This window comes from Struthio camelus, chromosome 1 (genome assembly GCF_040807025.1).
Source record: "Struthio camelus isolate bStrCam1 chromosome 1, bStrCam1.hap1, whole genome shotgun sequence".
Taxonomy (NCBI): Eukaryota; Metazoa; Chordata; class Aves; order Struthioniformes; family Struthionidae; genus Struthio; species Struthio camelus.
Genome location: NC_090942.1, coordinates 40,528,990 through 40,555,762, shown reverse-complemented (window position 1 = coordinate 40,555,762; position 26,773 = coordinate 40,528,990). Strand labels below are relative to the sequence as shown.

Below are 26,773 nucleotides of genomic sequence, written 5' to 3'. Positions count from 1 at the left end.
AATTGGCTCAGGCCCAGCTTTTCGTTTGAAAACTAGGGAGTTCTAAAATTTATCATGCTAGTTAAACTCTTACCCGTTCTTGCCTGCTTCTCTGCCAGTTTTTTTCACTCTTTCCCTGCCACTTTTCTGTATCTTCCTTCATAACCGTCTTTGTTCTGGTCTTTGTCAGTACTTGTAGCATATAAATGTGGGTTAACAAGGTTCTAGATAGACTTATATGTTCATTTTATTATTGAAAGGGTGTTCAGGTTCATAGCTGGGCTTAACATTAACAGCCTTGTAAACTTTATTTGCAGTGTATTCTGTGAGCCACTATGGTGGGAAGGGAAAAGGAACAGAGAAGGAGGGCAGGCTCCTTCATGGCTTAACGATTCTAGGCTAACCAATGCCAATTTCTTGTTTAAAAACAAGAAATTATTAGCCCATAGTTTGAAAATTCTTCAGCTCCCAACTGAGCTTTGCTCTAAACCATGTGCTTAAACAGAACTTACCTTTACTGTGTCAGTTTTAACTTTTAAATACCTTTCTCTTAACTGAAGCTAGGCAAGTCCTTAATTGTTGAAACATACTTTCCATTTTCTTTTGACTGTATCATGTTAACAATTTAGTTACTGGAATTAGTTTACCAATGAATAGTGTGTATGTCTATAGGAAAATAGCACAGTATTTCTACCTTCTGTAGTAGTAGTTTGACTATTATAATGTGACAAAGGTAGTTTGTATGCAATCAATCTTTGATAGTCAGGCATTAAGACTTTCATGATAACATGATTTCACACTGCTTTCCTCTTAGTAATGATCTATCAGAATGCTTACTCTTTCTCATTATGCAAATAATTTATAAAGAGTATGTAGCTTGGTCAGTGTCAGATGTTTGCCTGACAGAAGAATAAGCTGTTTATGAAGTTACTTTTAAAGATGCAATCTCTTACAGTGAAAGTAAAATAATTTGCTTAAATCTTCCCTTCCTCCTGCTTGTTGTGAATTGGTCAGTCATCTTCATCTTTCCTTCTGTGTTACCTCCTACACCTGAAAAAGTGTGTGGCTGTGTGCACGTTTTTGTGATTTTTCCTCTATGCATGCACACACACAAAACTTAAGGACAGTTCTTGCAGAAAATCTTGCAGAAAGGTTTTTCTCTCAAATTTGCCACATTGGAGATTTACTTCCCCCCCCCCAAAAAAAAAATTAATAAAACATCATGGTTACACTAGCATGTTAACTTAAAAATTGCAAATTTTGTGCTGTCAGCTGAAAAATAAAATGCAGCTTTTTTCCTTAAATTGGTTGTAACTTGTGTCATGCAAGCCCTTTACATTTGAATAAGCCTATACATTTTTAATAAGATGACTATTGGAAAAGAAGCAGTACTTTTGCAGATAGGATTTTGTAGTTACAGGTTTTTATACATATGTGAAAACAAGAAGTTTTAAAAGTTGCTTCAAGAGTCTATTATTCCCCTCATGTAATATTGGTTGGGGATGTTTTAGCAGAAAGTATTTGGATGTTACCCACAGGTGAAATCTCTGGGTCTCTATTTTTGCAAAAGTGTTTTTGAAATGAATGCAAAACGTCCACTAAATATAATGTCATTGTTGCCTCTCTTTTACGAGATTAAGATTGGAGAGTGGTGAGCAAAGAAACTCAGAAGAAGTTCCGTATTGCAACATGCCCATTGGCAATGGAAGAACAAAGATTGTTTCTATAGACTAGATAGTGGCATTCTGGATAAAACCATTATAGGAAAGCAAGTTAAACTGGCACTTTAAGAAGTAAAGTAAAAGTACTCTCCTTTCTGAGTAATGGGGGACCAACCGGATGTCTCTTTCATCTTCTGTTGTTTGGGAGAGTAAATATCTGTTGTTAGAATGCTTTCTTTAATGATCTGCTCTGTAGGGTGGAGGAATCCCACATGCCCTGAGTAGCCTGGCAGCCCCTGAGCTCACAACTAAATTACAACTACCATGTTGTCACGGTGGAGATGTATGGGAGGGCAGGAGCAGGCTGTAGTATATCCAGATAAATCATGCTACATGGTCTCCATATAAAAAAATGATGATAACTGTAGGCTATACAGTAATCAAGAAGGCAGATGATGCCTACAGACTATATTTTGGGTATAGAGGGTGGAATATAGCTTACTTCAAGGTCTCCTTGAAAGCATATATGACTTGGAAGCTGACAATGTTTAGAGACTGAGCAAGGACTGGAGGGGAAGTGTCGGACATGCTTGTTATGTTCTTTTACTCTTCCCTAAATCTTGGATGTTGACCAATGTCTGAGACAGGATATTTGGTCAAATGGTCCTTTCTTGTGACCTATTATGGTCTCTGAGAAAGAAGGTGGAATCTATCTTATGGTCCAAATGCCTCGACTTACATGAAAACTGTTATCTGCTACTGGAATCTGTATGTTGTAACTTTGAACTGGAAAGAGCTGATCTTTTTAGAGGTAGTCCACTACTCCTATGACACCATTTATTTAAAAGCGACATTCTGGGAGAAATCTCAGCTCTCCTGCCTCCTCTCTAGTCCTTGCTTTGTAGTTCTCTACAAGTATGCATGTGTTTATCAAGCTTGCCTTGCTTTCTTTAGAGCAGAGAGATTTTAAACTTACAGCCATCCTATTTTCCCTCAGCAGCTCTCCATGTTTGTTTAGAAATAGACATAAGTTATAGTTGGATGTCATAATTCATACCAGTGAACTTAAATGAAATTTGTTCATTTAACAATGCTGGAAGCCTGTGTAACTTAATATTAGCAAGTGCAACTGGTGGGTTCAGTTGATTTGTGTCTATCTCCATATCCTTTAATTGATGTTGGGAGAGTAAATATGTAGGAGATGTAAAAAAGAGGAACGCAGAACTTGGGACACTAAGTATGATGTACAATAGACTGAGAAGTTACTTGTTTTCCCTCTCATTTCTTATAGACTTCCACTTCTCCGAACATTATACATAAATTTCTAGCCATATAAATAAGCATGGTCTTGAAACATGACTTGTGATCCTTTGTATAGTTACTGATGATTTAACTCAAATTTATGGGCTGCTGCTCTCAAGGAGCAAATTAAATTTGTACTTCCATTGCAAAATACGTATGTAACTCGGTGTTGACATAAGCTGGTCCTAAATAAGCTTTCCCTTCCTTGAATTGCTGGTTTTTCAGATGCTTTAGAGTAGCGCATGGAGAGAATGTAAAGAAAAAAGAGAAAACATCCATCAGTCAGGAGGCAGTCAAGGTCTTCAATCATCAAATTAGTTCTCTTTATTAGCCTATCACAATCTACATTTGCTGGTCTTTGGTACATGTTGCATGACCTATATTTCCGTAGAAATAGAGGAAAATATGGTGAATGTTGGTATTACTGGTCCATGGTGTAACGAGTTGTACTTGCATTACAATGTTATTTTTTAAACAAATTTTAGTCTCGGATTTACTTAAAAAGAAATAAAATTGTTATTCTGTGCCTATGTTTTAAACTAGAAGGTCAATTTGCCTGCATTTTCCTCTTCCTCAAGAGGAGAGCAGTGACAAGACAGTAAGACATCTCCCCGCTCCAGGGAATGAGGCTTTTAAGTAGAAAAGTACCTTCTAGTCGCTTTCTATTCCCTACTCAAACCATTATAGGAGAAGAGTGCTGCACCTTGCATCCCTGCTAGAGGGCCTATCTGCCTAGGTCCTCCGGCCGTAGATCCCTAGAGCTACTGATGTTACTGATTCTCAGCGTTCCCTAATTAAAGCTTTATTGTGCGTAGCTAGGGTATGGCATATTGTGTTCAGCTAGTTCAGTGAGCACAACTGGACACCTACTCATAATACACCCGTACAAATGGATGCCTACTCATAATGCGTGTGTTATGTATTAGTTGGTAGGCAAGATGTGACTTCCTACCCTAGAGCATTGGTTCCTTAGGCAGTCATTCTATGCCAAGTTTTGCTAGAGAAGAGAGATCTGATTTCTTTTAAGGCGGGCTTTTCTTGTGTGAATGAAAGTTGGCTTTGCATATGATTGCTAGTTTGGTTTTCTGAGCTTTTTATAAATAGACTGTTATTGGAGATGCAAACAAATAATGTATGGAACAGAATGTAGCTCTCTTTCCCTTTCCAGCTGAGAGGCAACCTTCCCCATAAACTGCTCCACTTCTGGTGCTGTAATTCTTAAAATCTATACAGTGGCTCAGATGTGACGGAAAGGTTAGAGGATGTTTCTAAGCAGATGATGCTACAGTTTAGCATCTAGGGTCTACTTAATTTTATTGTTATGGAAAAGGTCAGTGGCAGTAGGAGCTATTTAGTGAAATGACTGTAGCTGCTGTATATCATGTTGAGCTCACAGTGGGTTTAGGACAATTGAGCTGCATTTTCTCTTTGCTTCTAGCCAGTGTCTTGCAGGAACCTGAAGCCTGCTGAATTCCAGGGAACTCGCAAAATGCCACATGGTCTGCACAGTTACCTGGCGAATGTTAAACATGGAGAGCTTGAGCTCTGAAAAAGTAACATTTATCCTAAACCTAAAACAAAAGCAAACTCTGCTCCCAAAAACTAGTCCTAATGTGTCAGTTCAAAAGTCCAGTCTAGGTCAGTATTCTTTTTCCAAGAATAGCCAGAGAAAAGTGTAGGAATAGGGTTAAGTGCAGAGTGATACTTCTGCGGTATGTACTTCTAGTGATCAGCAATATGGATGTTTCTGACAAAGGGTATTTCCTAAGAGTGGTAGACCTAAAGTAGGTTAAAGTACAAAGCTTGCTTTGATGCACACTTGCATTACGCTGATCTCAAAACGCAAGAGGGGACAAAGGACACGAGAAGGTATTTCTTGATGAGACAAAGGTCTAAGTTATTCCGTTTGTTGTAGTTGGTCACACTGTCTGGGTTTTAGTTCCTGCAGTACTTGTTAGACAGGTTGCCTTTCCTAAAAGACTGTTGCTAGTATTTTTAAGGAGACGTTTTGAGAGAGAATCTAGAAGCATTAGTTGGTCAAACTAAGACAGCTTATTAACTAAACCAAAAACAGATGATGATGATGATGATATGTATTGGATTTTTTTTTTTTAAAGTTAATTGATCTTGCCTTTTTTCCCCTCCAGCCAGCTAAGCAAGGCCGTTCACTGTCTGAATTTGTAGGACTCTGCTTGCCAGTTTTGAGATGTGTATTGTTATGGGCTTCCCATTCTTACTGTAGACATAATGTTTGGGATCTGCCAAGGATGTTTATAGTCCATGCATAGCAAGTCTCTTGACAAGGCACTTCAACGTGCTGAAAACTTCAGAGTATACCAGCGTCCTTTGAGATGTATAGGAGCAACAACCTGTGGTCTTCTCCTGGTTTTCTACTACCTCCCTTCCCTTTGAGTGGAAGGAATAGTTTTGACCTCCTCTGCCTGTGGTGGCCAAAGGTAGCCAAATAAAGCAATTGGATTTGGATAAGTTGCATTTTGAAACAAGCCATTGCCCCTTCTTACTCCAGCTTGCCACAAATGTCAATCACTTTGCTTGTGATGATTCAGTTGTACTACTGTGAATGGGCAGTATTTCTTTCTTGTATGTGTAAAGTAGCTTTTTTGAATTAAAAATCCTATGCTAACTAATAGAAACAAGAGTTGGTGGAAAAAAAAAATAGTCTGTTTGGTTTCAGGGAGTGAATATGAAACCAGTTAGTATAAACAGCAGGGAAAGCCTGCTCAGGCTAATTCTATATGTCTGTGGTGTTCTCTTCCTGTCAGTGACCAATATTGAGTAAGGCTAGTGTATATTACTTTAAAAATAGTATTGCTTTCTGCATTTTTTTGTTGAGATTTTTTTTTTATTTGTTGTTGGATTTTCTTTGCTCTGTGTTCAAATAAACTATAAAATCCTATTGCAGAGATTAGGCTCTGCACTGGCAGTTTTTCATGCTTTTGTGTATGAGTGTGCTTAGCTCAATGATGAGAACTAAAGATGGTATTAGTGATGAGTCACATACGCATAGGAACAGGTTGTCTTTCCCATAAAATACAAATCCCATGGAAGTGTCTGAAGCAGCTATGGACTTCCCAAGCAACCGAAAATTTGTAAACCTTTAGAAAGATAAGCAAACATATGAACTATGAACTGTTTTGACTCCCTTCCCTCCTCAAATGCTTTGGTTACAAATAAACAGTACCTATTTTTTAAGAGTCATTGGTCATTCCCACAGTTCTGCTCATCGGATACTGACTCTAAATTAGATGGACTAATATAATCTCTGAAAGTAGATAAGTGCTTATTAAATAGTGGGAAATTGTTACTTTTTTTTTTCCTTCTCTGTTTAGAGAGAGAGATGGCCTTAAACCATTGCCTGTAAGGAGAGATACATGGAAAGAGATGAGAAATGTTAAGATAAGCAGTGGGCCCACCGCTTAACTGTCTTGGTAACAGTGCATCTGTTGCTGAAACAGCTGAGTCTTTTCTATCTCAAGAAATAGCACCAATTGACTGAGACAGGACCGTATTAGCACTGAGAAGGTTGACAAATGCAAGTACAGAGCATAGGATAGTCTTAACACTTGAAAACGAAATTTAAAAATGCTGCCCGGGTACTATACCATTTAATCTCTTTTGCTATTATCCTTAAACAAACTTTTGTTTTCTTATCAGTGATTTTAACTTATTCCAAAAACTTATCAAGAACAGCATGGTTAGAATAGCTTTTGCTAAGGGTTTTGTGAAGTATGATCTCTTTTACAGTCTCTCCATTAAGCAGGATATTTGGGAAAATAAATAGTAAGACCTTTACCCCCTCCCCAAATAAGAAACGTTACCTATTTTTTTGTTTTGATTATTGTCAAATAATCTTTTGATTAGACATGTAATCTGGTGTTACGTTGGGCTCTTCTCGTTTTGTTCTGCTTACCTATGTACATGCTGAATATTGTCAGATATGTCCGGCTAATGAATGTGATTAATCTGTCTTTTTGAATCCTTCAGAATACCTTGAAGACTTTCTGATATTAACAAAGTGCCCTAGCTCCTCTTGGGATACCAACTGTGTTATTCATTAGTGATGCTAATCCAGTCTGAGTCTTTAGATAATCCTTTCTGTCTCAGTAGACAATGAGAATATGCTATACTGACAGCAAGGCAGAAACCTGCGCAAAATAATCTGATGTACTACAGTTGTTCATACAGATATTTATCTGATCCCACTTTCAGGTACTTATGTTATTCTAGTAAACTATACCTTTAGAGTGTCTATTTTCTGAGCAGAGACAGCTGCCTTTTTTACTTACAGCTTATAAGGTTTATATCCCTAAAGGATGCATTTACATTAGTTATTGTAATGTGGAAAGTGCTTTACTTAACAGTCTGGTTAGATTAAACTCACATATTTGCTCATGTCTGCAAGGCTACTTCTGCAGTGTTCTACTTTGTTCAGTCGTTCTGATTAAACTGTTTGGGGTGCATAAATAACATGTTGGTAACTCTTAAATTCTGTTAGCATCACCCAGCTTGATTCCAATTCTGTTGGGCAGTCCTCTTGCAGAAGACAAGTTCCAAAATAGTTTTAGATTTGCCAGCTTGAATTGGTGATAGTAAATTGGAGTACCGCAGGTCAAGCGTACTGCTGATGCTCACTTTAGCAAAAGGGAAGTGCTCCGTAAGTCCTTCATTAGCTAGAGCAGCGTTTTGTTGGAAGACAGTGTGTTGCCCCACTGTTATGGAGAAACTAACCCCTTGTTGTCTTATTGACATTTGCATGTACAGTGCTAAGCTAGTTAGGTATTTAGTATCTTGGTATTTCCACCACCCTTTTCAGAAATATCTCAAGAGTGTGTGCACGCAGGAGGCAATTGTAATTCTCTATTTCGGCTAAGAATTGTACACGCTTCTCAGGTGTGTACACCTGAGAATCAGGTACAGATTACAAAGGTTAAAAGCCAAAGAACAGTTTGTTAGCACAGAAGCCTATTTGCCATAAATGTGATATAAAAGTTAAAAGTGATAAAATGAGATTGAATTATTGATCTTTCTTCCTGCAAGATATAGAACTTTGTGTAATAGTAGCATACTTTGACTTACAGCCTCAGAAAGCGATGTCGGAGGTGCATTTGGGAGACTATCCTGACATAGTTCTACAATAAAAATAAAACTGTAAAGATCCCTTAGTATCTTGCATGGTAACAACTAACCTAGATTTAAACTAGTGCTACAGGAACTGATAAGGATAGAGCATCCCAAGACATAGCAGAGTAGGTTGGCAAATATAGTTATGGAAAGGTTTCCAATGTTAATATGCCTAGTTTAAGTAGATGAAAGACTGTGTGAGAGATTGTGTGGGAACTGTATCTCTACAGAGGAATTTATCAGAGTGACTCATGTCATCCTGTCTTCCCACAATATTTTGTATAAGTAATGCAGATGCTAGTTATTTACATTGTTTCTCTTTCTTCTGTCGAGCCATAATTATGTAGTGATAGATTTTTCTGTGGAAGCTGTTATAAAAATTAGCTGGCATGTTTTTCATTACTGTCAGTGTTCTCACCATAGAATCTAGGCTGAGGCTCTTCTGCTTAAGGTGGAATTGAGCATGACTGATACAAACTGTGCCTAAGGACATACCACCCTATTATGTTCTCATTAATCAAAATCTTGTTTGTCTTATCCACCTGCTTATTTTGCACTGCTTTGACTATCAGCTTTGGGGGACAGAGACATATATTTGAAAAGTTTGTGCAGTGCATAATGGAATTAAGCCCTAATAGGGTAGGTTGTCAGGGCTGCTGAAACATCAGTAGTCAATAACAATCTGATGGATGGTGATAAAGCTTTAAAGTTGTTTATGCTTCATATTTAACTTTTCTGTCATCTTTCATTATTACTAAGATGGCCTTCCCTAAAGCTTGGGGCCACATCTTTCTGTGTAATACTCAAACCACTCTGATAATTTGCTGCTGTAGAGTTTGTTACCAAACATGAGATAAAACTTATTTTTACTCTAATTTAACAAGAGGTTATATAATACAAAGAGGAGTAAATTGTTGTGGCTTACATCAAAACTCAAGAATATTATTTGGGGTCCTTATTTTATTGGCATAATGACTGGTATGTTTTTTTCATAATCTAGCTTTGCACTTTTTATAGGCAGCACAGGTGGATCTAAGTAGATTCATATCTGAGGCCTGGATTTAGGGATCTAAAAATTCAGCTTTCTAAGCACAATCAGAACAGGTTATGTGTGAGCTGTGTCCACTGGTGGACTATCGAAATGGCTATTCAGTCAGAGCTGGAGCAAGAGTAAACAGTGCTTGAATCTTGCTTTCTAATGGAAGAGCCAGTCCTTCTTTCTCTTGTCTCTGCTCTGTCTTTCTGGGTAAGGATATCCCCCAACATGGGGGACATTACTGCAATTCCTAGCCATGAAGTCAGCATGCAGCATATGGCCAGCACAGGAGAAGTGTAGTGAGTGTAGCGCTTCTCCTGAGCATAAGTGGACCTCCACGCAAACTTAAATGAGCAGTGCTAGTCTGAGGAGTACTCACAGCAGGTCTGGTGATTGCACAATAGTCTTACTTCCTTTCCTAGGCATAAAACCCATCAAAATAAGAAAATGTTTATTCTAAATGAAACTGTAAAGCACAAAGTTAGAAAGAGTAAATTTCATAACAAAACAAACCAGGGAGGGTAGTCCAGGCTGCAGGATCTATAGATGACTAGATTTATTTCCCGTTAGATCTGGAGATCAGTTTCACTTCTTCAGCTTAATTTCTGGTTTGGTAGGTCTGTGTAGAGTACTGGTACTCTGCTATGAACTATGGCAGCGCTAGTAAACTTAAAAATCTGGGCACTCTGCTAGAAGCTGTGTGATCTGGCTCTGTTCCATGACTAACTCTGAAGTCCCATTACGTGTCCTGAGACACAGTTGCAAACACAGGTCTGTCTTGATTACTTAAAATATAATTCACTGATTAGCTGGAGTCAATTCTGGTTTGGCAGTGAGAAGTAGCTTCTCAGGATACATTCAGTTGATTCAAGGCTTGGGAGGAGGCTTAGCTGTTCACGTCAGGTACAAAAACAAGAGTTATCTAGGCGTTACTGATTAAAGGAAACTTTACTGAATCTTTTTACATGTAGTAAATTACTGTACGGAAAGAAATCTTACATCATCCCTTATAGGTACACAATCCAGTAGTGCAGGCTGAGCAAACCCAGGAATTTATTTTAATTGTTAATGGTAGGTTTAATACTTCTCAGAAGCTGGAAATGCCAGGAAATAATTGATGTCTTGGTTCATGGGAGTGTTTATCATTTATATGGCCCTCATACAAATTATAAACAATCTAAAGACTAATGCTGGAAAGACCAATTTAGATCTGAGTTAATGCTAGTTTATACTTAGCTCTTTCTTGTGTTTCCCATGAGTGCAATTTTATAGCGATAGCAGAAGGAATGAGTGCTGCTAATGGCAAGGCACAAGCAGTCTGTATTTCAAATCAGAATACAAAATTATTTGCAGAAAGTCTTAAATGACAGCGGCATAGCTTATGGCATTTTTAGTGGTACATGGACTCTTGTTGCTCTAGGATATATGGCACTGAATCAGTGCTAGTGCTGCTGTGGGGAAGTAGTTAAAATAACACTGAGATTGTAGGATGCTCCAAATAGTTTGTATGTAATGGATGTCGTCATTGCTAGTAACTGGATTTGAAATAGCCCTTGTGATCTGCTTTTCATTCAAATAAATTCATTCAAATAAAGCCAGAGGCTAATCGGCTTACTGATGAGGTAAGATGTTTTATGTTTTAGGGACTACAATATTGTTGGGCTGCTGAGATTTTATATACTACGTAATTACATACAGGAATGTAATGTCATATATAAATACATTAGTACCGATCCTGCACTAAGCAATCTCACCTGGTAGATCACTGATTTGTGTTTTTATGGGAAACAACGAAGGATTTGAGGAAACTGATGCTGTTAATCAGCTCTCCTCTCACTTGTTCCAAGAGGACTTTTGACATGTAATTCACTTAACCTGTTGGCTTTAAGGTATTCTGAAGACAAGCACTTGATACTCACTCTGACAACAGGCAGTCCCTGTCTGAATGAATTTATAGCCTATTCTCATAGAAAGCATGTATCTTCCCTGTAGCAAACCATGTGTTTTACAGCTGTATCCAGTTTCATGCAGTGGAGAGAGCTGAGACACCATCAGATCTCCGATATATGTCCTTTGCTACCTTAATCTTACCAACCTGATCACTGTATTTTGGATGCTGGGTATCTTTGTGGCTCTGCAGCTCAGTCTGATGTATCCCTAGCTAGGGGAGCAGCACATGGTAGGCAGGCAGTAGTGAGCTTTGGTTTGGGCTATGGTGGAAATGCAAGGAAGGGGCAGGCTGTACTCATAAGCAGCTATGTTGCTAGCACTACAGCAGTCTGTATGGGAGATGAGGAGTAAAGGACCAAGGAGAGCTGTCTGAAATCCTCATGCAGTAGAGGGAAGGAGAGCTGTACAGAAGGGATAGAGAAAACAGAGACAAAGACTCACAGGGATGCTGCTGAAGGATTTGCTTGATAGCTGTTGTAGGTTGTCTCTGGATACAACCAGAGAGAGGATAACACTTTACAGAGATGGAAATTAAGCTGAGGCTGTGGTCTGAATAAAAGTAGTATGTTTCTTTCTTGAGTAGTTCCCCCACTGCCCACCACCCCCACTTCCAAACATACATTACTGCAGCCAGACCTGCCCTCTACTTTGAAGGGAAGAAGGGCTAGGGTGGGGGAAGGAGTTGGTGCTGTTTTTCCTTTCATTTTGAAGAAGGATATGCTTTAAAAGCTAATATCTGTGGTTTCTCCACTCTGTAACTTGTCTAGGCTTACATAAGTCAAACTTTTTAAATTGAACAGTGTCTTTCATAAAACAAGGCTAAGTACTAGCATCCTCACCAAAGCACTTACTCTCAGCTTATCTTAAAATTTATACCTTGCTTGCTCACGTTGTCCTTTATAGTGAAAGAGGCAGTGGCTCTATCTCCTAGCTTTGTACATAAACTGTGGCCAAAAGGATTGAATGCGAATGTCTTTCAGAGTGACTGTTTGCAATTAGGGGAGCCTGAGACTATTCCTTGTTGAATTTGTCTGCTTTCAGTGCCATCTTGTTGCTTCTTGAGCCTGAACCACTATGATTCAACCTGTTGTGGGGCAGCTTAGTCTGACAACTACTGACTTCAGTTTTACCTGTCTGGCAGTTGTTTCAGTGTATCTTCTAGTGTTTCTTCTGTTCTTCACTTTTTTCTCCTCATTCTTGTTTTCCTTTCTAGCTGTGTGACTGGCTCACTGCAGCTGTGCCATGAAGGTCATGGCTTCCAGCTCTGGGAGATGACTATGAGCCAGAGTTTATTTGCTGCAGATCTGATGATCCACACAGGTGTAAGAAATAATATTTTTATATTACTGCATATAGCAGCACCTCCTTTTTTTTTTTTTTTTTGCTTGTAAATGATGATGACAGTTGGACTCCTCTGAAAGAGCTCGAATCCTAACCAAGACCTGTGTGAGAGGCCTGGGAACAGGCAATGTGCCTGCAAGGTCTGGCCATTAGCAATCTGTAGGCTGTGGCTGCTATTATCAGGGAATCAGTCCAGTTTCATTGCTGTCATCTACTGAAACCAGAGCTGTCCACCTCATTGTGCAGGCTAGTAGAAATCAGTTTCACACATGAGACCTGAAATGCTACATCACTAAAAACAATTACCCCCCCTCTTCCCCTTTTAAAATTAGGACTTCCATAGAATTCTCTCTCCCTCCTTTTTTGCTTGAAGTTCAGCTACCTGTGCAGCTGTAGCAGTCCTAACTAATGCTCTTCATAGTTAGTTATTCTTTCCCTGTTGATCTTTGGAAAATGTCTGTGGTACAGCTATGCCTGGTTCTTTGTTTCTTGATCAGCAGTTCCTGAATGTGTTTAGCTTTTCTTCTTTGCCTTTATTATATAAGATGATGCTCTCTATGATAATGAAGTATTCTGCATGTTCTTTAGAAAACCCTTATCCTGATCTGATGTTTTAGGGGGAAGAGTGTCTTTTATTTTAAATACTTTTTAGTTGCTCATTGACTTTTTCAAAAAGATCTTGCTTGATAAACTTGCATTTGAAAAAATGTTATTACAAAAAAACCACCCCAAACTGTTTTCTAGGACTGGTTAAATGCATTTGAAATTGCAAGGTTCACTGTGACTTTTGGTCAGAAGGCAAATATTTATTCTTATAACTAATTTAGTAAGTACTCCTAGAAAAGAAAACATATTCTGTTCTGATATGCTGTATGTAGGACTGACTGACAGCAATGAAATGTGATAATTTATGTGGTCGTCTTGATGACCAAATCTTTTTATATATTTTTTTTTTCTTTAAAGTTTGTTTCATTTTACACTTTGTTTAAAAAAATGTCTTTTCCCCTTCCCCTCCTAAAGGTAGAGACCTCTGGGTTCTTGTTCTGGGAAGGTTTCCAACCCGTCATAAGATTGGCATTCCAGAGTTCAAGTATGTTGCTAATATGCATGGGGATGAGGTACGTTTCAACTTTTGCAATGTCATTTATACCAAATATACTTACCACAGATATAGAGAGAAATTTTCTCAAGTGTATGCTGCTTACTATTGAGGTAAATCGTACCTCAAAGAAGACCTGATATGTTTGTATTTCTTGAGGAATTTCAAGAATAAGGTTCACTACTTTTTGTGGAAAGACCTTAGGAGACCTTCATCACAGAGGAGAATTCTGCACCTAAGACATCTCTTAAGTAGGGAGAACTTTATCTTTTCCATGTGAATAAAACCGGAAGCTTTAACTTGACTGGGAATGAGTTAGATGCAATAGTTTGCTTGTACGTTATTATTGACTGAGCATGAAGTGTGACTGATAGAACTCTTCAAATTCATCCTAAAAGTGAATAATGGTTCCTGTGAATTATGCTCAAAATGTTTTATTCTGGGAAGACAAATTCACTTAGGAACCTTAACCTAGGAATCTAGGAATACCTAGATTCACCTGAGATAACACAATGAGTACAAAATGAAAAGCCATTTCAGACTTCATTTGTTATGAAAGAATGCCCATTATTAATGAAAAAGGAGACAGTGCCTGGCAAGATAATGGTGATTGTTGCATGCCTGGGATAGTGCCTGAAGCTGGTGTAGAAAGACTCAGGGCTTCTCTCTCCACTCTACTCTTTTCTTGCTTTCTTTCTGTTTCCCTTCTTCTTCAACTTTGCCTGCTTTGTTAGACATGCTCAGGATAACTTTGAAATGCACAGTGTCCAGTGTGAAAGGTAAATCTTGACGCTAGTTCCTTACAGAAATGGCAGAATTATATATATGCTACACTGCGAATTCGCGAAACCAAGAAAAGTCTATGGATTAGGAAGTGTATCCTGCGTTACTCAACACAAGCTATTGCTATTACCAATACTGTGAGCACTTTCACACCTACAGGCACTTGTGACGTTATGTGCCAATAATTTTCCCTAAGTTAAACTAGTTTCACCTTGTTTGACAGTGGCTATGCTCAAAGTGCAGCTGGGAGTGTGACTGCTTTGGAATTTAACTCTGTGGGAGGGAGATGATTCATGGTGTTAAGTGGGCACACGTGTTACTGGGTGCCCAAGATAGGGTCTGAAACCATAAAAAACACTTGTGTGTGTCAGCAGGGTAGTCCAGAGTGCCTGAGGCGCTGAGGTTCTATATTACAATCCCTGCAGACTCCTGAAGAGAATTACAAAGCCTGTATGCTCTGGCTACAGGGTGACCCAGCTTCAGTGGAAAGAGGTGGGGAACAGAACGTGCTCTCATCCAGAATAGCCTAGCTTTTGGGCTACAAATCCAAGTACTATTGGACTGCAGAAAGCCAGATTCCTGCTGCCACACTTCCTGTTATAACTTCCAAAATGAAGCACCATCACTACCCAACTTCATGTGCCCAAAGAACTTGGACTGTGGAGACGGATGCTATTTACATATCCATAGGGTCAGGTATTGCTGGAGAGCAAGCAGGCTGGATCACTGCCTAGGATCTGAACATTGTCTGTCTGAGAAATGAGGCAAAATTTTTCAGTATTTGGCCCTGTGTCACAAGTTTGCCTGAGGGGTTGATCCTTGAGCTGCCTAGCTACCGTGAATTGCCCTGCAATATGTTTCTCTAACGAATGACGTTCTAGCTTGTGCATCAGACCAAGCATGCACCTAAAAGAAATCCTGGAAATAGAGCTATTCTTCCTTTTCAGGACCTCATGATGACCTTAGCCTTATTTTTTTGTTTATGGATGTAACACACAGTTGGCATTGGTTTTTTCCTATCTGACTATAAGTGTATTTCAGATGGCAGGAAATTAATTCCTCATAGAGTGAATGTTGGAGAACTTTAATGTTTATTCCCATAATCTTAAGATTTTGCTGGATTAGTCACTGGGGAAGGATTCAACTTCCCCTATAATCTATTAAACAGATAAGTGTTGCACTGAATGTATGGCAAGCTTCAACTTGCTGATCCGGTCTTTCATAACTTAAAATTGTAGGATTATAGCTTCATTGATATAATTATGTCTTCTGTACTTCCCTGATGGAGCACAGTGAGAAAAGTTCTGTTTTCTAGTGCTATTTGGTGACATGGCCCTTCTAACCCGTCCTTGGCATGCAGATAACTATTTATTTATTTATTTTGACATAGCCAGTAGCCTGCTCCTAAAACCAGAGATGAGCTGGGGGGGGGGGGCCTGACTTGCATGTATGCAGGCTGTTCACACATGCAGCTGGAAGAAAACCTAGGATATTTGGAGAGTATTTGTTTTAAGGACTGGAAAGATTATTTTTAGAGTAGGTTAAAAATTTTAGTAAAGACATGACCTGCCAAAGTTTAATGATTTTTGTGATAGCCATTGCCAAATAGAGTAAACTTTTGCCCCAGGTCTCCAGAGAGGCAATAAAAGACTTCCTCTGTTCTTTCTGTGCCTGAGTGAAGTTGGACACTATTTTTAGCAGTACTTCTAGTTTAACCCAAGCCAGATTAAAACTGATGATTAGAGCTAGTTCACTTTCAGCTACATGGGACCCCAATCAGAATGGCATTGATAGGCTGCACAGTGTGCATGGCCCTTTGAAACGCTGATAAAGTTTGCACCAAGCAAGTCGGTGGAGAGGCTGGGGCCTGCTGATGGGAGTGGTAGCCAGGGATGTTTGAGAAACGGAATCAGTGCTTTGATCTGGGCAGCTCAAAGCCAATCAGGTGTCAGCTGGTTGGTGTGGGGAGTAGTGATGTGGTTTCCCAGTTTTTTTTCTAGCCTCAGTTCATTCTGAATTAGGCAGCAGCTCTCTCATGTCCTAGGCTCGTGTTATCCCTGAAAGAGCTTCTCTTTCCCAATGTATATGCCAACACATTTGTTCTTAGAAAAATTCATTACATTTCACACTGACCAAAAACAAATCCCCAAACGCTCAAAAGTCATAAATGGAGCAGAACTGTCAGCTTCTGACCAGCTGTACCAGTGACTTGAGTCCTATCTACACAACTAACATGGAGGATTTTGTTATAAAACTGTTTTTGACCCATGTATATCATAGCAGGAAAACTCTATAAGGGTGAGCATGTGTTAAATAACATGTAAACTACCCTTGTTCACTCCCTTTATTAAATATATGGGTTCCTTAACTTTGTGCAGCTGTAGTATAACTGGATCATCACAGGAAAAAAACCCTTCCCAGGATAGTAATACCATCCCTTTTTGCCTATAAATCATCCCCTTCCCAATCACTTCCTTTGAGTGCAGCAGTATTTTCGCCTCTCATTACATTCAGCCTGTACTGATAGGCCTGCACTGGCCTTACCTGAAAGGATATATTTATCTTGCTGCTTTGTTTGACAATTTAAGTTAAAGTAACTAGACTCTCTCTTCCATGTCATCATAGAAGTAGTTATATCTAAAAAAGAGTTTCCAGAGATATGGTGATTTATTAGAGTTTGGGTGACTGAGGATAGGAGTAGGTTGATCATCAGTATAACTGGGACTTTTAAAAAAAAAAAAAAAAAAAAAGTTAATGAATCTTGTGTAAAATTTCTCACTTGTATTTCCACAGGTGAATGGCAGTTGCACTTATACCATTCCTAGCCCATAGGATGAATTTTTTACCATCAGAGTTGCTTCCACACACATAGTAATTAAATAGTAATTAAATGTATTATAAAGTGTTTCAGGAGATATTCTGATGTCCTTTGTCCGTACTATTCAGTAGAGCATGGGAGAGGTGTGGCAGGGAAACAAAAATGCACTCTAGAAAAGAGAATAGAAAGAAATGTTTCTTGTATAGTGAACTGTTTTCCACCTGGTTCCAACATCAGTGATGTAAAGGTGGTCAGAGGCATTAACAGGGCTGCTGCCTGGCCCATTCACCTTCCTTACGCTTGCTCCCACTCTTCTGAGTCTAAATCTAATCTAGTCTTCCCCTTGGCCAGGTGAAGACTGTGTGGAATGGAAATGGTCCAGGTGGTGGTATCTTATACCAGTTACTAGTTCAAAAGCAGGCTGTGTCACCATTTCCTTTGGTGACAAAACAAGGAACTGCGTAGCCCTGTCGTGCAGGTGGCAGTTCCCATGTTTCCATAGGGATTGCTGCTATAGAAAGGAATGGCTATGTGCCAAGCTGTATTTGCACAAACAGTGGCTTTAAGGCTGGTACATTTTAGTAAAGAAGGATAAACATGATGGAATATATTGCAGCCATGCATAATAATTAGTGCTGTACAAGTATTTAAAAAGTCTCATAAGAGTGGCATTTAAATGGTAAACTAGGATGATTTATCAGTTTCTCCTCTGCTATAACTCATATATATATAAAAGCTCCTCTGCTATAACTGCCTTGATATGTCACGCAGTGTCTGTAGAGCAGCCAGAGCTGGAAAAAGGAGACTGGCGAGACCGTGCTGTTCTGAAACAGGTCCTACCTGATGGTTCTGATCTTTCTTTCAACATAGTTCAACTGAAAACCAGGCCATGTTTAAGGAAAGAATTTTAATTGTAAAAATGGGCAGAGCCTATCCACCCACTAGGCCCCATCACAGGGTAATAAAAATGTTTTAAAAATGGGGGTACTACAGTGAAGTATTACAGTGCAGGTGCAATTGCTGCTAGCCTTAATCTTTTAACTAGTTGAAGCTAGGGCTTCCTGAGTAAACCCATCAGTAGCTGAGCAGCACGCTGACCCAGCTGCACCAGTAGCAATACAGTCAGCAAGTCTGAGGGGTAGGTCTACAGAAACTGCAGTCACACCCTTTTCTACAGTGTAGATCCATGCCCTGACGTACGGTTCTTCATTCAAGACTGCCTGAGGATCACTGAAAGCCCTTCCTTCTGACGCTGCCTTTCTGGGACACACAGTGAGACTTTGACGTCTGAAGGGGCACAGAGAAGCTGAAAACTTAACTGTGTCCCCAGAGGTGGCAGAAAGGGTTTTCCTTTGCTTTTGTGTCATTCCTCATCTGTGCTACTGTAAAATAATACACCTGGGCATGAGGCCATCACCCTTGGGAGACTACAATTAAAACTAAGTGTTTCATCATGTCTACTCAAAGCCCCAGAGCATGAGTGCTGTCCTCTGCTCTCTGCATCTGCCTGCTATTAGACTGGAAGCAAAGTGCCTTGTCCTTGACGTAAAGACTGTCAGCAACCTGAGTCTGGTGTATCTAGAGGATTTATCTGAAGCTCCGAAGTAAAAACAAATGGCTGATCACTTTGCTTTGCAGACACAATTGACCTATTTAGTATTAGGGTAAAGCTTGTCTGGGCAGGAGATGCCTTCTGTGGGCTTGATTAAAACTTGAGTTATATTTTCTTGTAGCTAGACCTAAAGCTCTCCCTTTTCCTCTCCTCAAACGCCTCCAACTATACTTTTCCAAGAAACGCAGGGTAGTCTGGACCAAAACAATGCCCCTCTGTAGCCTTACCAAAACAGACTGGTAATAAACACATTTTTTTTTCCCCCTGGCTTAGGACTGGATCAGAGTACCAGCCCTCTGTGACAGATGTATGCTGAATTGTTTAATATACTAAAGTACAACAGCCAATAGCTATACAGGGAATTCTATGAAATAGGATTTTTTTATATATATGTTGTATATGTAAGTAGGTCTGGGTTAACTGTTAAATGCAAAGAATATCACTTATGGAACGCTGGTCCGCTTTCGTTGTCTATAGACATTGTCCTCTTCCACCATCTTTTCTTGCTGTTTTTCTTTCTGGATTTTTCTTTCCTGTTTCTGCTTCTGTACTTTTTTTTTTTGTTTTTTCCTTTTCCTGGGGGCGGGAATCTCTGAAGGGAAGTATAGTAGGAACAAAGACCGTTTCCCACACCTCCAGAGAGCAGCCCAGTCTTGCCTGTAGTTAGCTGTCTCTGTGCTAGGGCTGCTCTTGTTGCTTCTGAGTCTGCTAGTGTTCTCTCTCATGCCCAGGGCCATGATTTGGCTGACTTCTCTCCCCTCCTTGCTTCCCATCTGCTCTGTGTGTTTACCAAGATGTCTATCACCCAGAGCTGGAATTGAGCTGCCGGCACCAGCCAGGTTCTGTTTCATCCCTCCTCCTTAAATTTCGCAAAGTAAATTTATCCCAACTGCGGAGCAGTCTGCTTGCACGTGCTCAGGTGCCATTTTGAAAGTTACTGGCGATGGAAGATAATTAGGTGCCCTCTCTCAAAACCCTTTTGCTGTAGAGTCTAGAAAAAGAACCACTTAGTTATCGGGACAGTAAATGCATTTATATAATGCAGCTTCCCATAGGATATTACTTGCTGGTAGCTTGCAGGAGACCATTAGGAACTGACAGGTAATGGTTAGGGAACTGGGGTGCAAACGTGCTGGGGGGGCAGCGAGGGAAGGCATCCTTCTTTTTCCTCCACACAAGCAGTGTGGCGGAGTTGCTCAAGTTGTAATTCAGAAACTGTGAACCTTCTTTAGCTCCGCCACTTCAAATGGCGTGATCTGCAACTCAACGGAGTCATGTTTGGCATCGCTTCCTCCTGCCCCTCAGCTATAAACAGCAATTGTTGCCAACCTGGACAGTGGGTGCACCCAGCCCTCCTGCCCCTGTCTTGTACCAACCCAGCTCCTGCGGGCAGAGTTCCTGCTGGACAGTGCGTGTAGGTTCCCTGTTTGCCTCAACAGCCAGAGCAGGATTTGCCACTTAACAGTGCACTGATGTGAAAATTTAATGAAAGATATTAGTGCAGCAAGCAGCTGTGAAGAAATGTTCCTTTTCCCCTGCCCATTTTCACTCACCTTTTACCCTAGTGTGTACCAGTTTGCAAACAGAAAGATGTTTATTTGTAACACCAGTTTTATCCAGTAAAGCTGCTCCGTGTTCCTCAATTTAGAAGGGAGGAAGGAGGAAAAAAAGTCTTTGCGGTATTTCTGTCTTAGTGGTGCAAGACTCATTCTAAAAAATACTGAGATTCTGTAACTCTGAGTTAGAGCCTGCAGTGATTTACCAGGCTTTGTTCTTGGGGAAAAAGTAGAGATAAACTATCTGCAGAGCGCATCTAGTTGCAAGTCTTGATTTGTTCCCATCCCAGCCAAGGCATAGGAGTCCCACGGCACCCTTGAGAAATGGGTCACAGCGCTGTGGAAAGCGCTCCTGGAAAGGTAGTCCGGTGGATTCTGGGGCACAATGTTACTCACTGTAAATGGAAGTTGCCAGTAAACTGGCTAAAATTTGATAGAGTAACAAAGGGAGATGTTAGTAATGACCTGCCAGCTTTCACAACTTAACAGACTTACATGTGGAAAGAATACCTTTTTTCTCCACCACTGCTTTTCCTGAATCCAAAGGCTGCATCCAGATAAATGGTCCTTCTCTCTCTCTCTCTCTCTCTCTCTCTCTCTCTGTGAGGATTTGTACATACCTGTTTGATTTCTCCGATGCCCATGTCGTGGCATTAAAATAAAGCAACGTGAGAGAGAATATAACAGAAGTGTCTACAGGGCGCTTCTCCCCATATTGGGAGTCAACCTCTCTTCACCCTGCGTTAAAGGAGAGATCACAGAAAAGAGAATCAACAAGAAAAAATCCTGCTTTCATAGCACCCTAGAAAACATGGACGGGCTCGTCTTCCTTTCTTCTGAACCGTCACTGCCAAGCAGTGGTGCACAGCGCAGGCGCTTAAGGCCCGGAGTCCCTCAGGCAGCAGCAGAGCTGACGGTAATGAAGCTAAAAGCAGTGTTGCATATCCAAGACCGCCGCCATCTTTAACATGCGTTTTGTATGGCAGCCTACACAGTTTTAGTGTCTGCTGAGGCTTGCATTCAGTCTTTATCCATACAGTATTTAAGCAGTGTAGCTGACACAGTTTCCCATTACAGAAAAAGCTCAGGTTGATCTGGGTTTAAAACTCTCATGAAAACCCTCCAGTGACGACTTTCATCTATTAAGTTACGTTAAATATTTTTAGAGGGAAGGCATGAAACAAAACAGTGTTGGCTAGAACGCTCATGTGCCTTGTATGTCTCATTTAATCCAGTTCAAAAACAACAACAACAGCAACAAAACTAAGTGCAGGGTGGTGGGTCCTTTTTTTTCCATAGCAGACTTAATATAAAATCTATCCTTCTTTATACAGACTGTTGGGAGAGAAATTCTGCTCCATTTGATAGACTTCCTGTTGACAAACTATAGACGTGACCCAGTTGTTACCCGGTTACTCAATAATACCCGGATTCATATCATGCCAACAATGAATCCTGATGGATTTGAAGCTACAAAAGTGCCTGATTGTTATTACTCACACGGAAGGTAAGGGTGGCTTAGGAGGCTGGGAATGGGTAAAGGAAACGGGTGGAGGGTAGTAAGTGGGGACAGACAAACGTCTGAGTCATACTTGGTGGAGAAAGTAGCTTGGAGGATGTGTTAGGGCTAATTTTGTCCTGTGCCGCTCTGAAGGTGTGCTGTTACAGCATGGAGTTTTTGGAAGACTTGAGTCAGACTGGTGTTTATATGCACTGGAGCTAGAGGAAAATTGGTCAGGATGATACAGTGACCTAACCTTTTAGGCAGGAGATACACTGTGAATAGAAGTGCAACAACCTGTTTAGACCTTTAGGGTGCTGGAAGAAAGAAGAGAAAGTCCAGCTACAGGTATCTATTTCAGTAGGAGAACTATGTAACCCTTAATGAGAAAAATGCATGTCTAAGTTTGTTGAATGGACTTCTAAAAACGTTTCCAAGTTCATCATGTTGTATGCAGACCTAGTAAGAGGATTTAATGATTTAAGAGCTAGTAAGAAAATGTATAAAAATTACAGAAACAGCTAGCTATAATAGGTACTGTGCTAATAGCAGCACTAGAAAAAAACTGATGCAAGAAGAAAATGCTGCTTTTGCATTCTTGAACATAAATATTGGAGAGACCAAAAAGGGGAGAAAAGACTTTTAGAAAAGAGTGAAAGAATAGGAAGAAATGCCCAAGGGACAGAGCTGGAATGTGCAGGAAAAGCAGAAGCTGCCTTAAACTCGTGAGCTGCAAGTTCTCCTGGATCTCTGGCCATGGCAACTCCAGGAGCAAATGAAAAGGTAGGTTAGGTACAGACAGTATTCACTTCTCTAGGCCCTCCTTTTGACTGAGAAAGAGATTTATTTCTCAGCAAATGGCGAGGGCTTTTATGGAGGGTGAATTTTTTTTTAATCCCGCTCACCGGCAGGTAGATTGAATTTAACTAACTGAGTTTAAAAATTAACGCAGCTGAAGCTAAAAGCACTCTTTTTGCTCTGTGAAACTAAGTACTGTCTGTACTGACCTCTGAGTGAAAAAGGCAGAAAAGAATAGAGCATTTATGTACTGTCAAGTATTGGTAGAAGGAAATATGTCCTGCGTTTAAGTAAAATTTTTTGCTCTATGCCCAGAGTGACAGCAATAAGAAAGGATACAACTATGCACTAGTCACATTCCTATACAAGCAGAAAAACACGCTCAGAAGGACAACATCCTCCTGACCTGGCTTGGGTTTTTCTAATTCATGTGTGTGTAGGTTTGCGTGTGTGTGCATATGCATGTTAAATATTATTCACTGTTTCCACCTGAAATACAACAGAATAATTGTCTCATTGTATCCTCTGAAAATTCCAGTGCTGCTGGAAAACAAAATAAAGTCAATTTTCTTAAGGCTTGCAAAGCTAAATTTGTGATGGTCTTCATGCCTGTTCCCTAAAGACACTGGCATGCCACAGTTCATAAGAGCTTACAGGAGGTTGACAATGTGGAAGTGTCTACAGGCAGAACTGTTACAGGAATGTCTTTCCTCTCTCCAAGGTACAATAAGAATGGAGAAGATCTGAACAGGAATTTTCCTGATGCCTTTGAAAATAACAACGTCACCATTCAGCCAGAGACTCAGGCAGTGATGAACTGGATAAAAAATGAAACATTTGTCCTTTCAGCAAACTTGCATGGGGGTGCCCTGGTTGCCAGTTACACCTTTGATAATGGTAACTCAGGTAAGCTAGTACCAAACCCTTTTCTCCAGATGTGATTTGCTGTAAGGGCTTTAGCTGTATCAAAGCAAAACTGACAAGCTTCCTGCAAGGTTATTCCAGCCTTTGAGCTGGGATGGGCAGACTTTGATAAACCCCATGAAAAAACCTGATGTGGCTATTTGAGACATTCTCATCCTGTATGTAAGACAGCACTGTATGTTTTACCAGCGGTGGGAGTTATATGATGGCTATCTTTATTCTGCAGTTACTGGCTCTTTAAAAGGCTATAGCAGATCTCCAGATGACGATGTCTTTATTCACCTGGCAAAAACCTATTCTTTCAACCATGCCAGCATGTACAAAGGGACTGGGTGTGACAACAGACAAAGCTTTCCAGAAGGCATTACCAATGGGTATTCGTGGTACCAGCTGGAAGGTAAGAATGTCAGTGGTGTCTTTCAGGTGCTTCAGACATAACGTTCTCGCTTGTTTTTTGTCATCCTGATGCTGAAACTGCTGTGGTTTTGCCCACAGTAGCGGGTTGGTTCAAGTAGCTAGTGAGCTGATGAAGCCGCCATATTCTTGTAGAGTCTCTGAGCAGGACACAAGCGTTTGTAGACTCTCCTGATCAGCAGATACACAAGCGAATGAGGCAGCTTCTGCTGTCAGGCTTCCAGTCTGCCCTTTCTCAAGGCCAGTGCTGAGCAGTTCTTTCATAACTATATAGACCACACACACATGCAGCCCTGGCACCACAGGCCGTTTGTTAATACTATATTGATATGTTTGCATTACTACACTGAGTCTGGAGTCCAAAATCTTCTCTTGGAGCAAGTCAGGGATGACTCCGCTGTTAACAGTGCAAACAGTTCATCTGCTGTAACCGAGGTCAAAACCTGTATTTTTCTTATTTTTTAAATTTTTTTAACTTTGATTACAGAAGTGTTTTAATCTCTGTTTATGTGTAGCCAAATAGCATCTTGGCCTGTATACTGTGGTAGTGCATGTTGCTTTCACAGTCCAAATTCAAAGCCTTAAAAGGCTCTTAGGGCAGCTCTGAGAGTGGCAAACTCTATGCCAAACCATAATTTATCTGCCCCCATTTAGCTGAGAGTGTTGTAGTGTTGTATGCAGGTAGTGTTACTCTGCCTGCATCTGTAGAGTAATTAAGCTGGTTTTCCACAGTTGACAGTAAATATAAGTGACTCCAGCACTGTTGAATGATTTGTCTGGTGTATCTTTATGGTGCTCCTTCTTGGAGGTGTGATGCAAGTACCAGTTTTAAACTCTCCCGCTGTTCCTCTAGCTTGAAATTGGTGCGTCTGTCCAGCTAAACACTATTCGTTTTATTTCATATTTAAGGTGGAATGCAAGATTACAACTATGTTTGGGGACAATGTTTTGAAATTACATTGGAGCTGTCATGCTGCAAATATCCCCCAGCAGACCAGCTGGAGAAGTTCTGGAGAGACAACAAAGTTGCTTTGATTGAATATATAAAACAAGTGCATCTAGGTGGGTATGCTAACAGGGAAGGGAGCTAGAGCTGCGGCCAGGCTAGCGGGCTGAGTGAGGACTCTTCAAGTAGCCAGGTTCAGTGCCACACCTCACAGGCGAGAAGCTCTGGCTCAGCCCCTTCGGATACCAAAGTTTTTTTCCATTTCTCAGTTGCTTTCCAGATGTATCTGAGCTAGGTGCCAGATGGCAGCAGTCCTATTGCCAAACTCCAGATTTGTGAGTCAGTCATTTGCTTTTCCCCTCCCCTCCCAATCAAAAAATCAGATTCAGAACTGATTGGGGGGATTCATTTTGGTTTTGTTTGGTTTTTTTTAAAGCAACAAACACAAACTGCTCACAAGTGACACCTGACTTCTTTTCTGATAATGAGGTCACGTTTTCAATCCTTTTTCTACATATCTTAGGGTAGGAAGCTGTCTATCTATCTGTCTTTTAAGTGCAGTCAGATTTGTTGACATTTATAGCACGAACCTGGGAGCTGTGGCTTACAAGGAAAGACCTGAAGTGCCAGTGCTACAAGACCAGGGACAGGCTAGAAAGGAGAGCTTGTAGGTGTGAGGTGTCAGGAGCGGGGCAACTGGCAAGGCTAGGATGGCACAAGGAGCCATGTGCTGGGGCAGGAGCAAGGGACAGGCCCTGGGGCCTTCTTACCGTACACCCCTCTCGGTGAGTCAATTTTCCAGCCTTGCAGCTGTCCTTTATTTCACAGGTCTCAAAGCCTCAGGCGGGGCGGGGGGGGGGGGTGTGCACATGCACATGTGCAAAATGTTTTCTGGGTCTTTGCTGGCTTGTTTGTTTGTTTGTTTATTTTAAGGCCTCTCTAGGTGTGCTCTTGATTCCACAGTTGGAGGGAAGAACGTCTCCTTAGTGAAGCTGTGGTATTTTATAATGAACGGAGTTGAAGGGTTTGCATAGATTTGTTGCTTCTCTTCCTTTTTGTTGCCCTGAATGCCTGACTGCTGTTTTATCTTTGCTTAATGCTGCCTTTAAGGCTGTTTGTGAGAAATTTGGGGAAACCACGCCATAAGCAAAATAACTGTTGTTATTTTGCCATTTGGAAATACTAGATAAGAGGCTGATTTATTAAAAAAAGAAAAAACATGAATGAGGCATTAAGCTGTTTGATAAAGGTGCGTGCGATAATGAAAAGTACATGTGATGCTTTCAGCAAACGAGATGTAACAGAGATGAGAATGCTATTTTCTAAATGAATATGATGGTAAGCTATTAAGAATAAAAAAAAAAAAGGATTTTCTATTTTAATTCCTTTCAGTAAGATATAAGCAACTTACGTGACTACTTAGATGTATTAGAAATGAAGGAAACAGGCTTTGTGTGCATCCAGCCACGTTTAGCCTGGCTTTTCCAGAGTAGGAGGCTGACCATAGTTACACATTGTGATCTTTCTCTTCTCTCCCTTTTGCACAGGCGTCAAAGGTCAAGTTACTGATAAGCATGGGAATCCTATTCCAAATGCAATCGTGGAAGCTGAAGGAAGGCCTCACATCTGCCCTTACAGAACAAATGAACATGGAGAGTACTTTCTTCTCCTTTTGCCTGGGAAATACGTGATCAATGTAAGTGTGCTGATTGGCTAAATTATTGTTTCTAACTAACTGTGTTGAGGTCTTGAACACAGTGAGACTGAATCCCTGCAGATGAATGAGCTGAACTTGCTCAAGTCAAATACAAGACCTGAAAGGCTTTTTAGCAGATCACAAAACCAACCAAACAAAAACCAACCAAACAACATCCCAAACCCTAAACTTAAAACTTTAGCCAGTAATAAGGA

The 26,773-nt window shown here is 40.4% G+C and overlaps 1 protein-coding gene across 2 annotated transcripts in view; it reads left to right on the top strand.

The window, feature by feature from the left end:
• CPM (carboxypeptidase M) overlaps positions 1-26,773 on the top strand; it is a 39,804-nt gene that overhangs the window by 7,633 nt on the left and 5,398 nt on the right. For both annotated transcript variants that reach the window (XM_068935267.1, XM_068935277.1), the window contains 6 exons: positions 13,432-13,529; positions 21,614-21,786; positions 23,300-23,484; positions 23,729-23,899; positions 24,826-24,978; positions 26,410-26,558. In XM_068935267.1, coding sequence (XP_068791368.1) covers positions 13,432-13,529; positions 21,614-21,786; positions 23,300-23,484; positions 23,729-23,899; positions 24,826-24,978; positions 26,410-26,558 — 929 coding nt within the window. The remainder of the gene's footprint in view (positions 1-13,431; positions 13,530-21,613; positions 21,787-23,299; positions 23,485-23,728; positions 23,900-24,825; positions 24,979-26,409; positions 26,559-26,773) is intronic.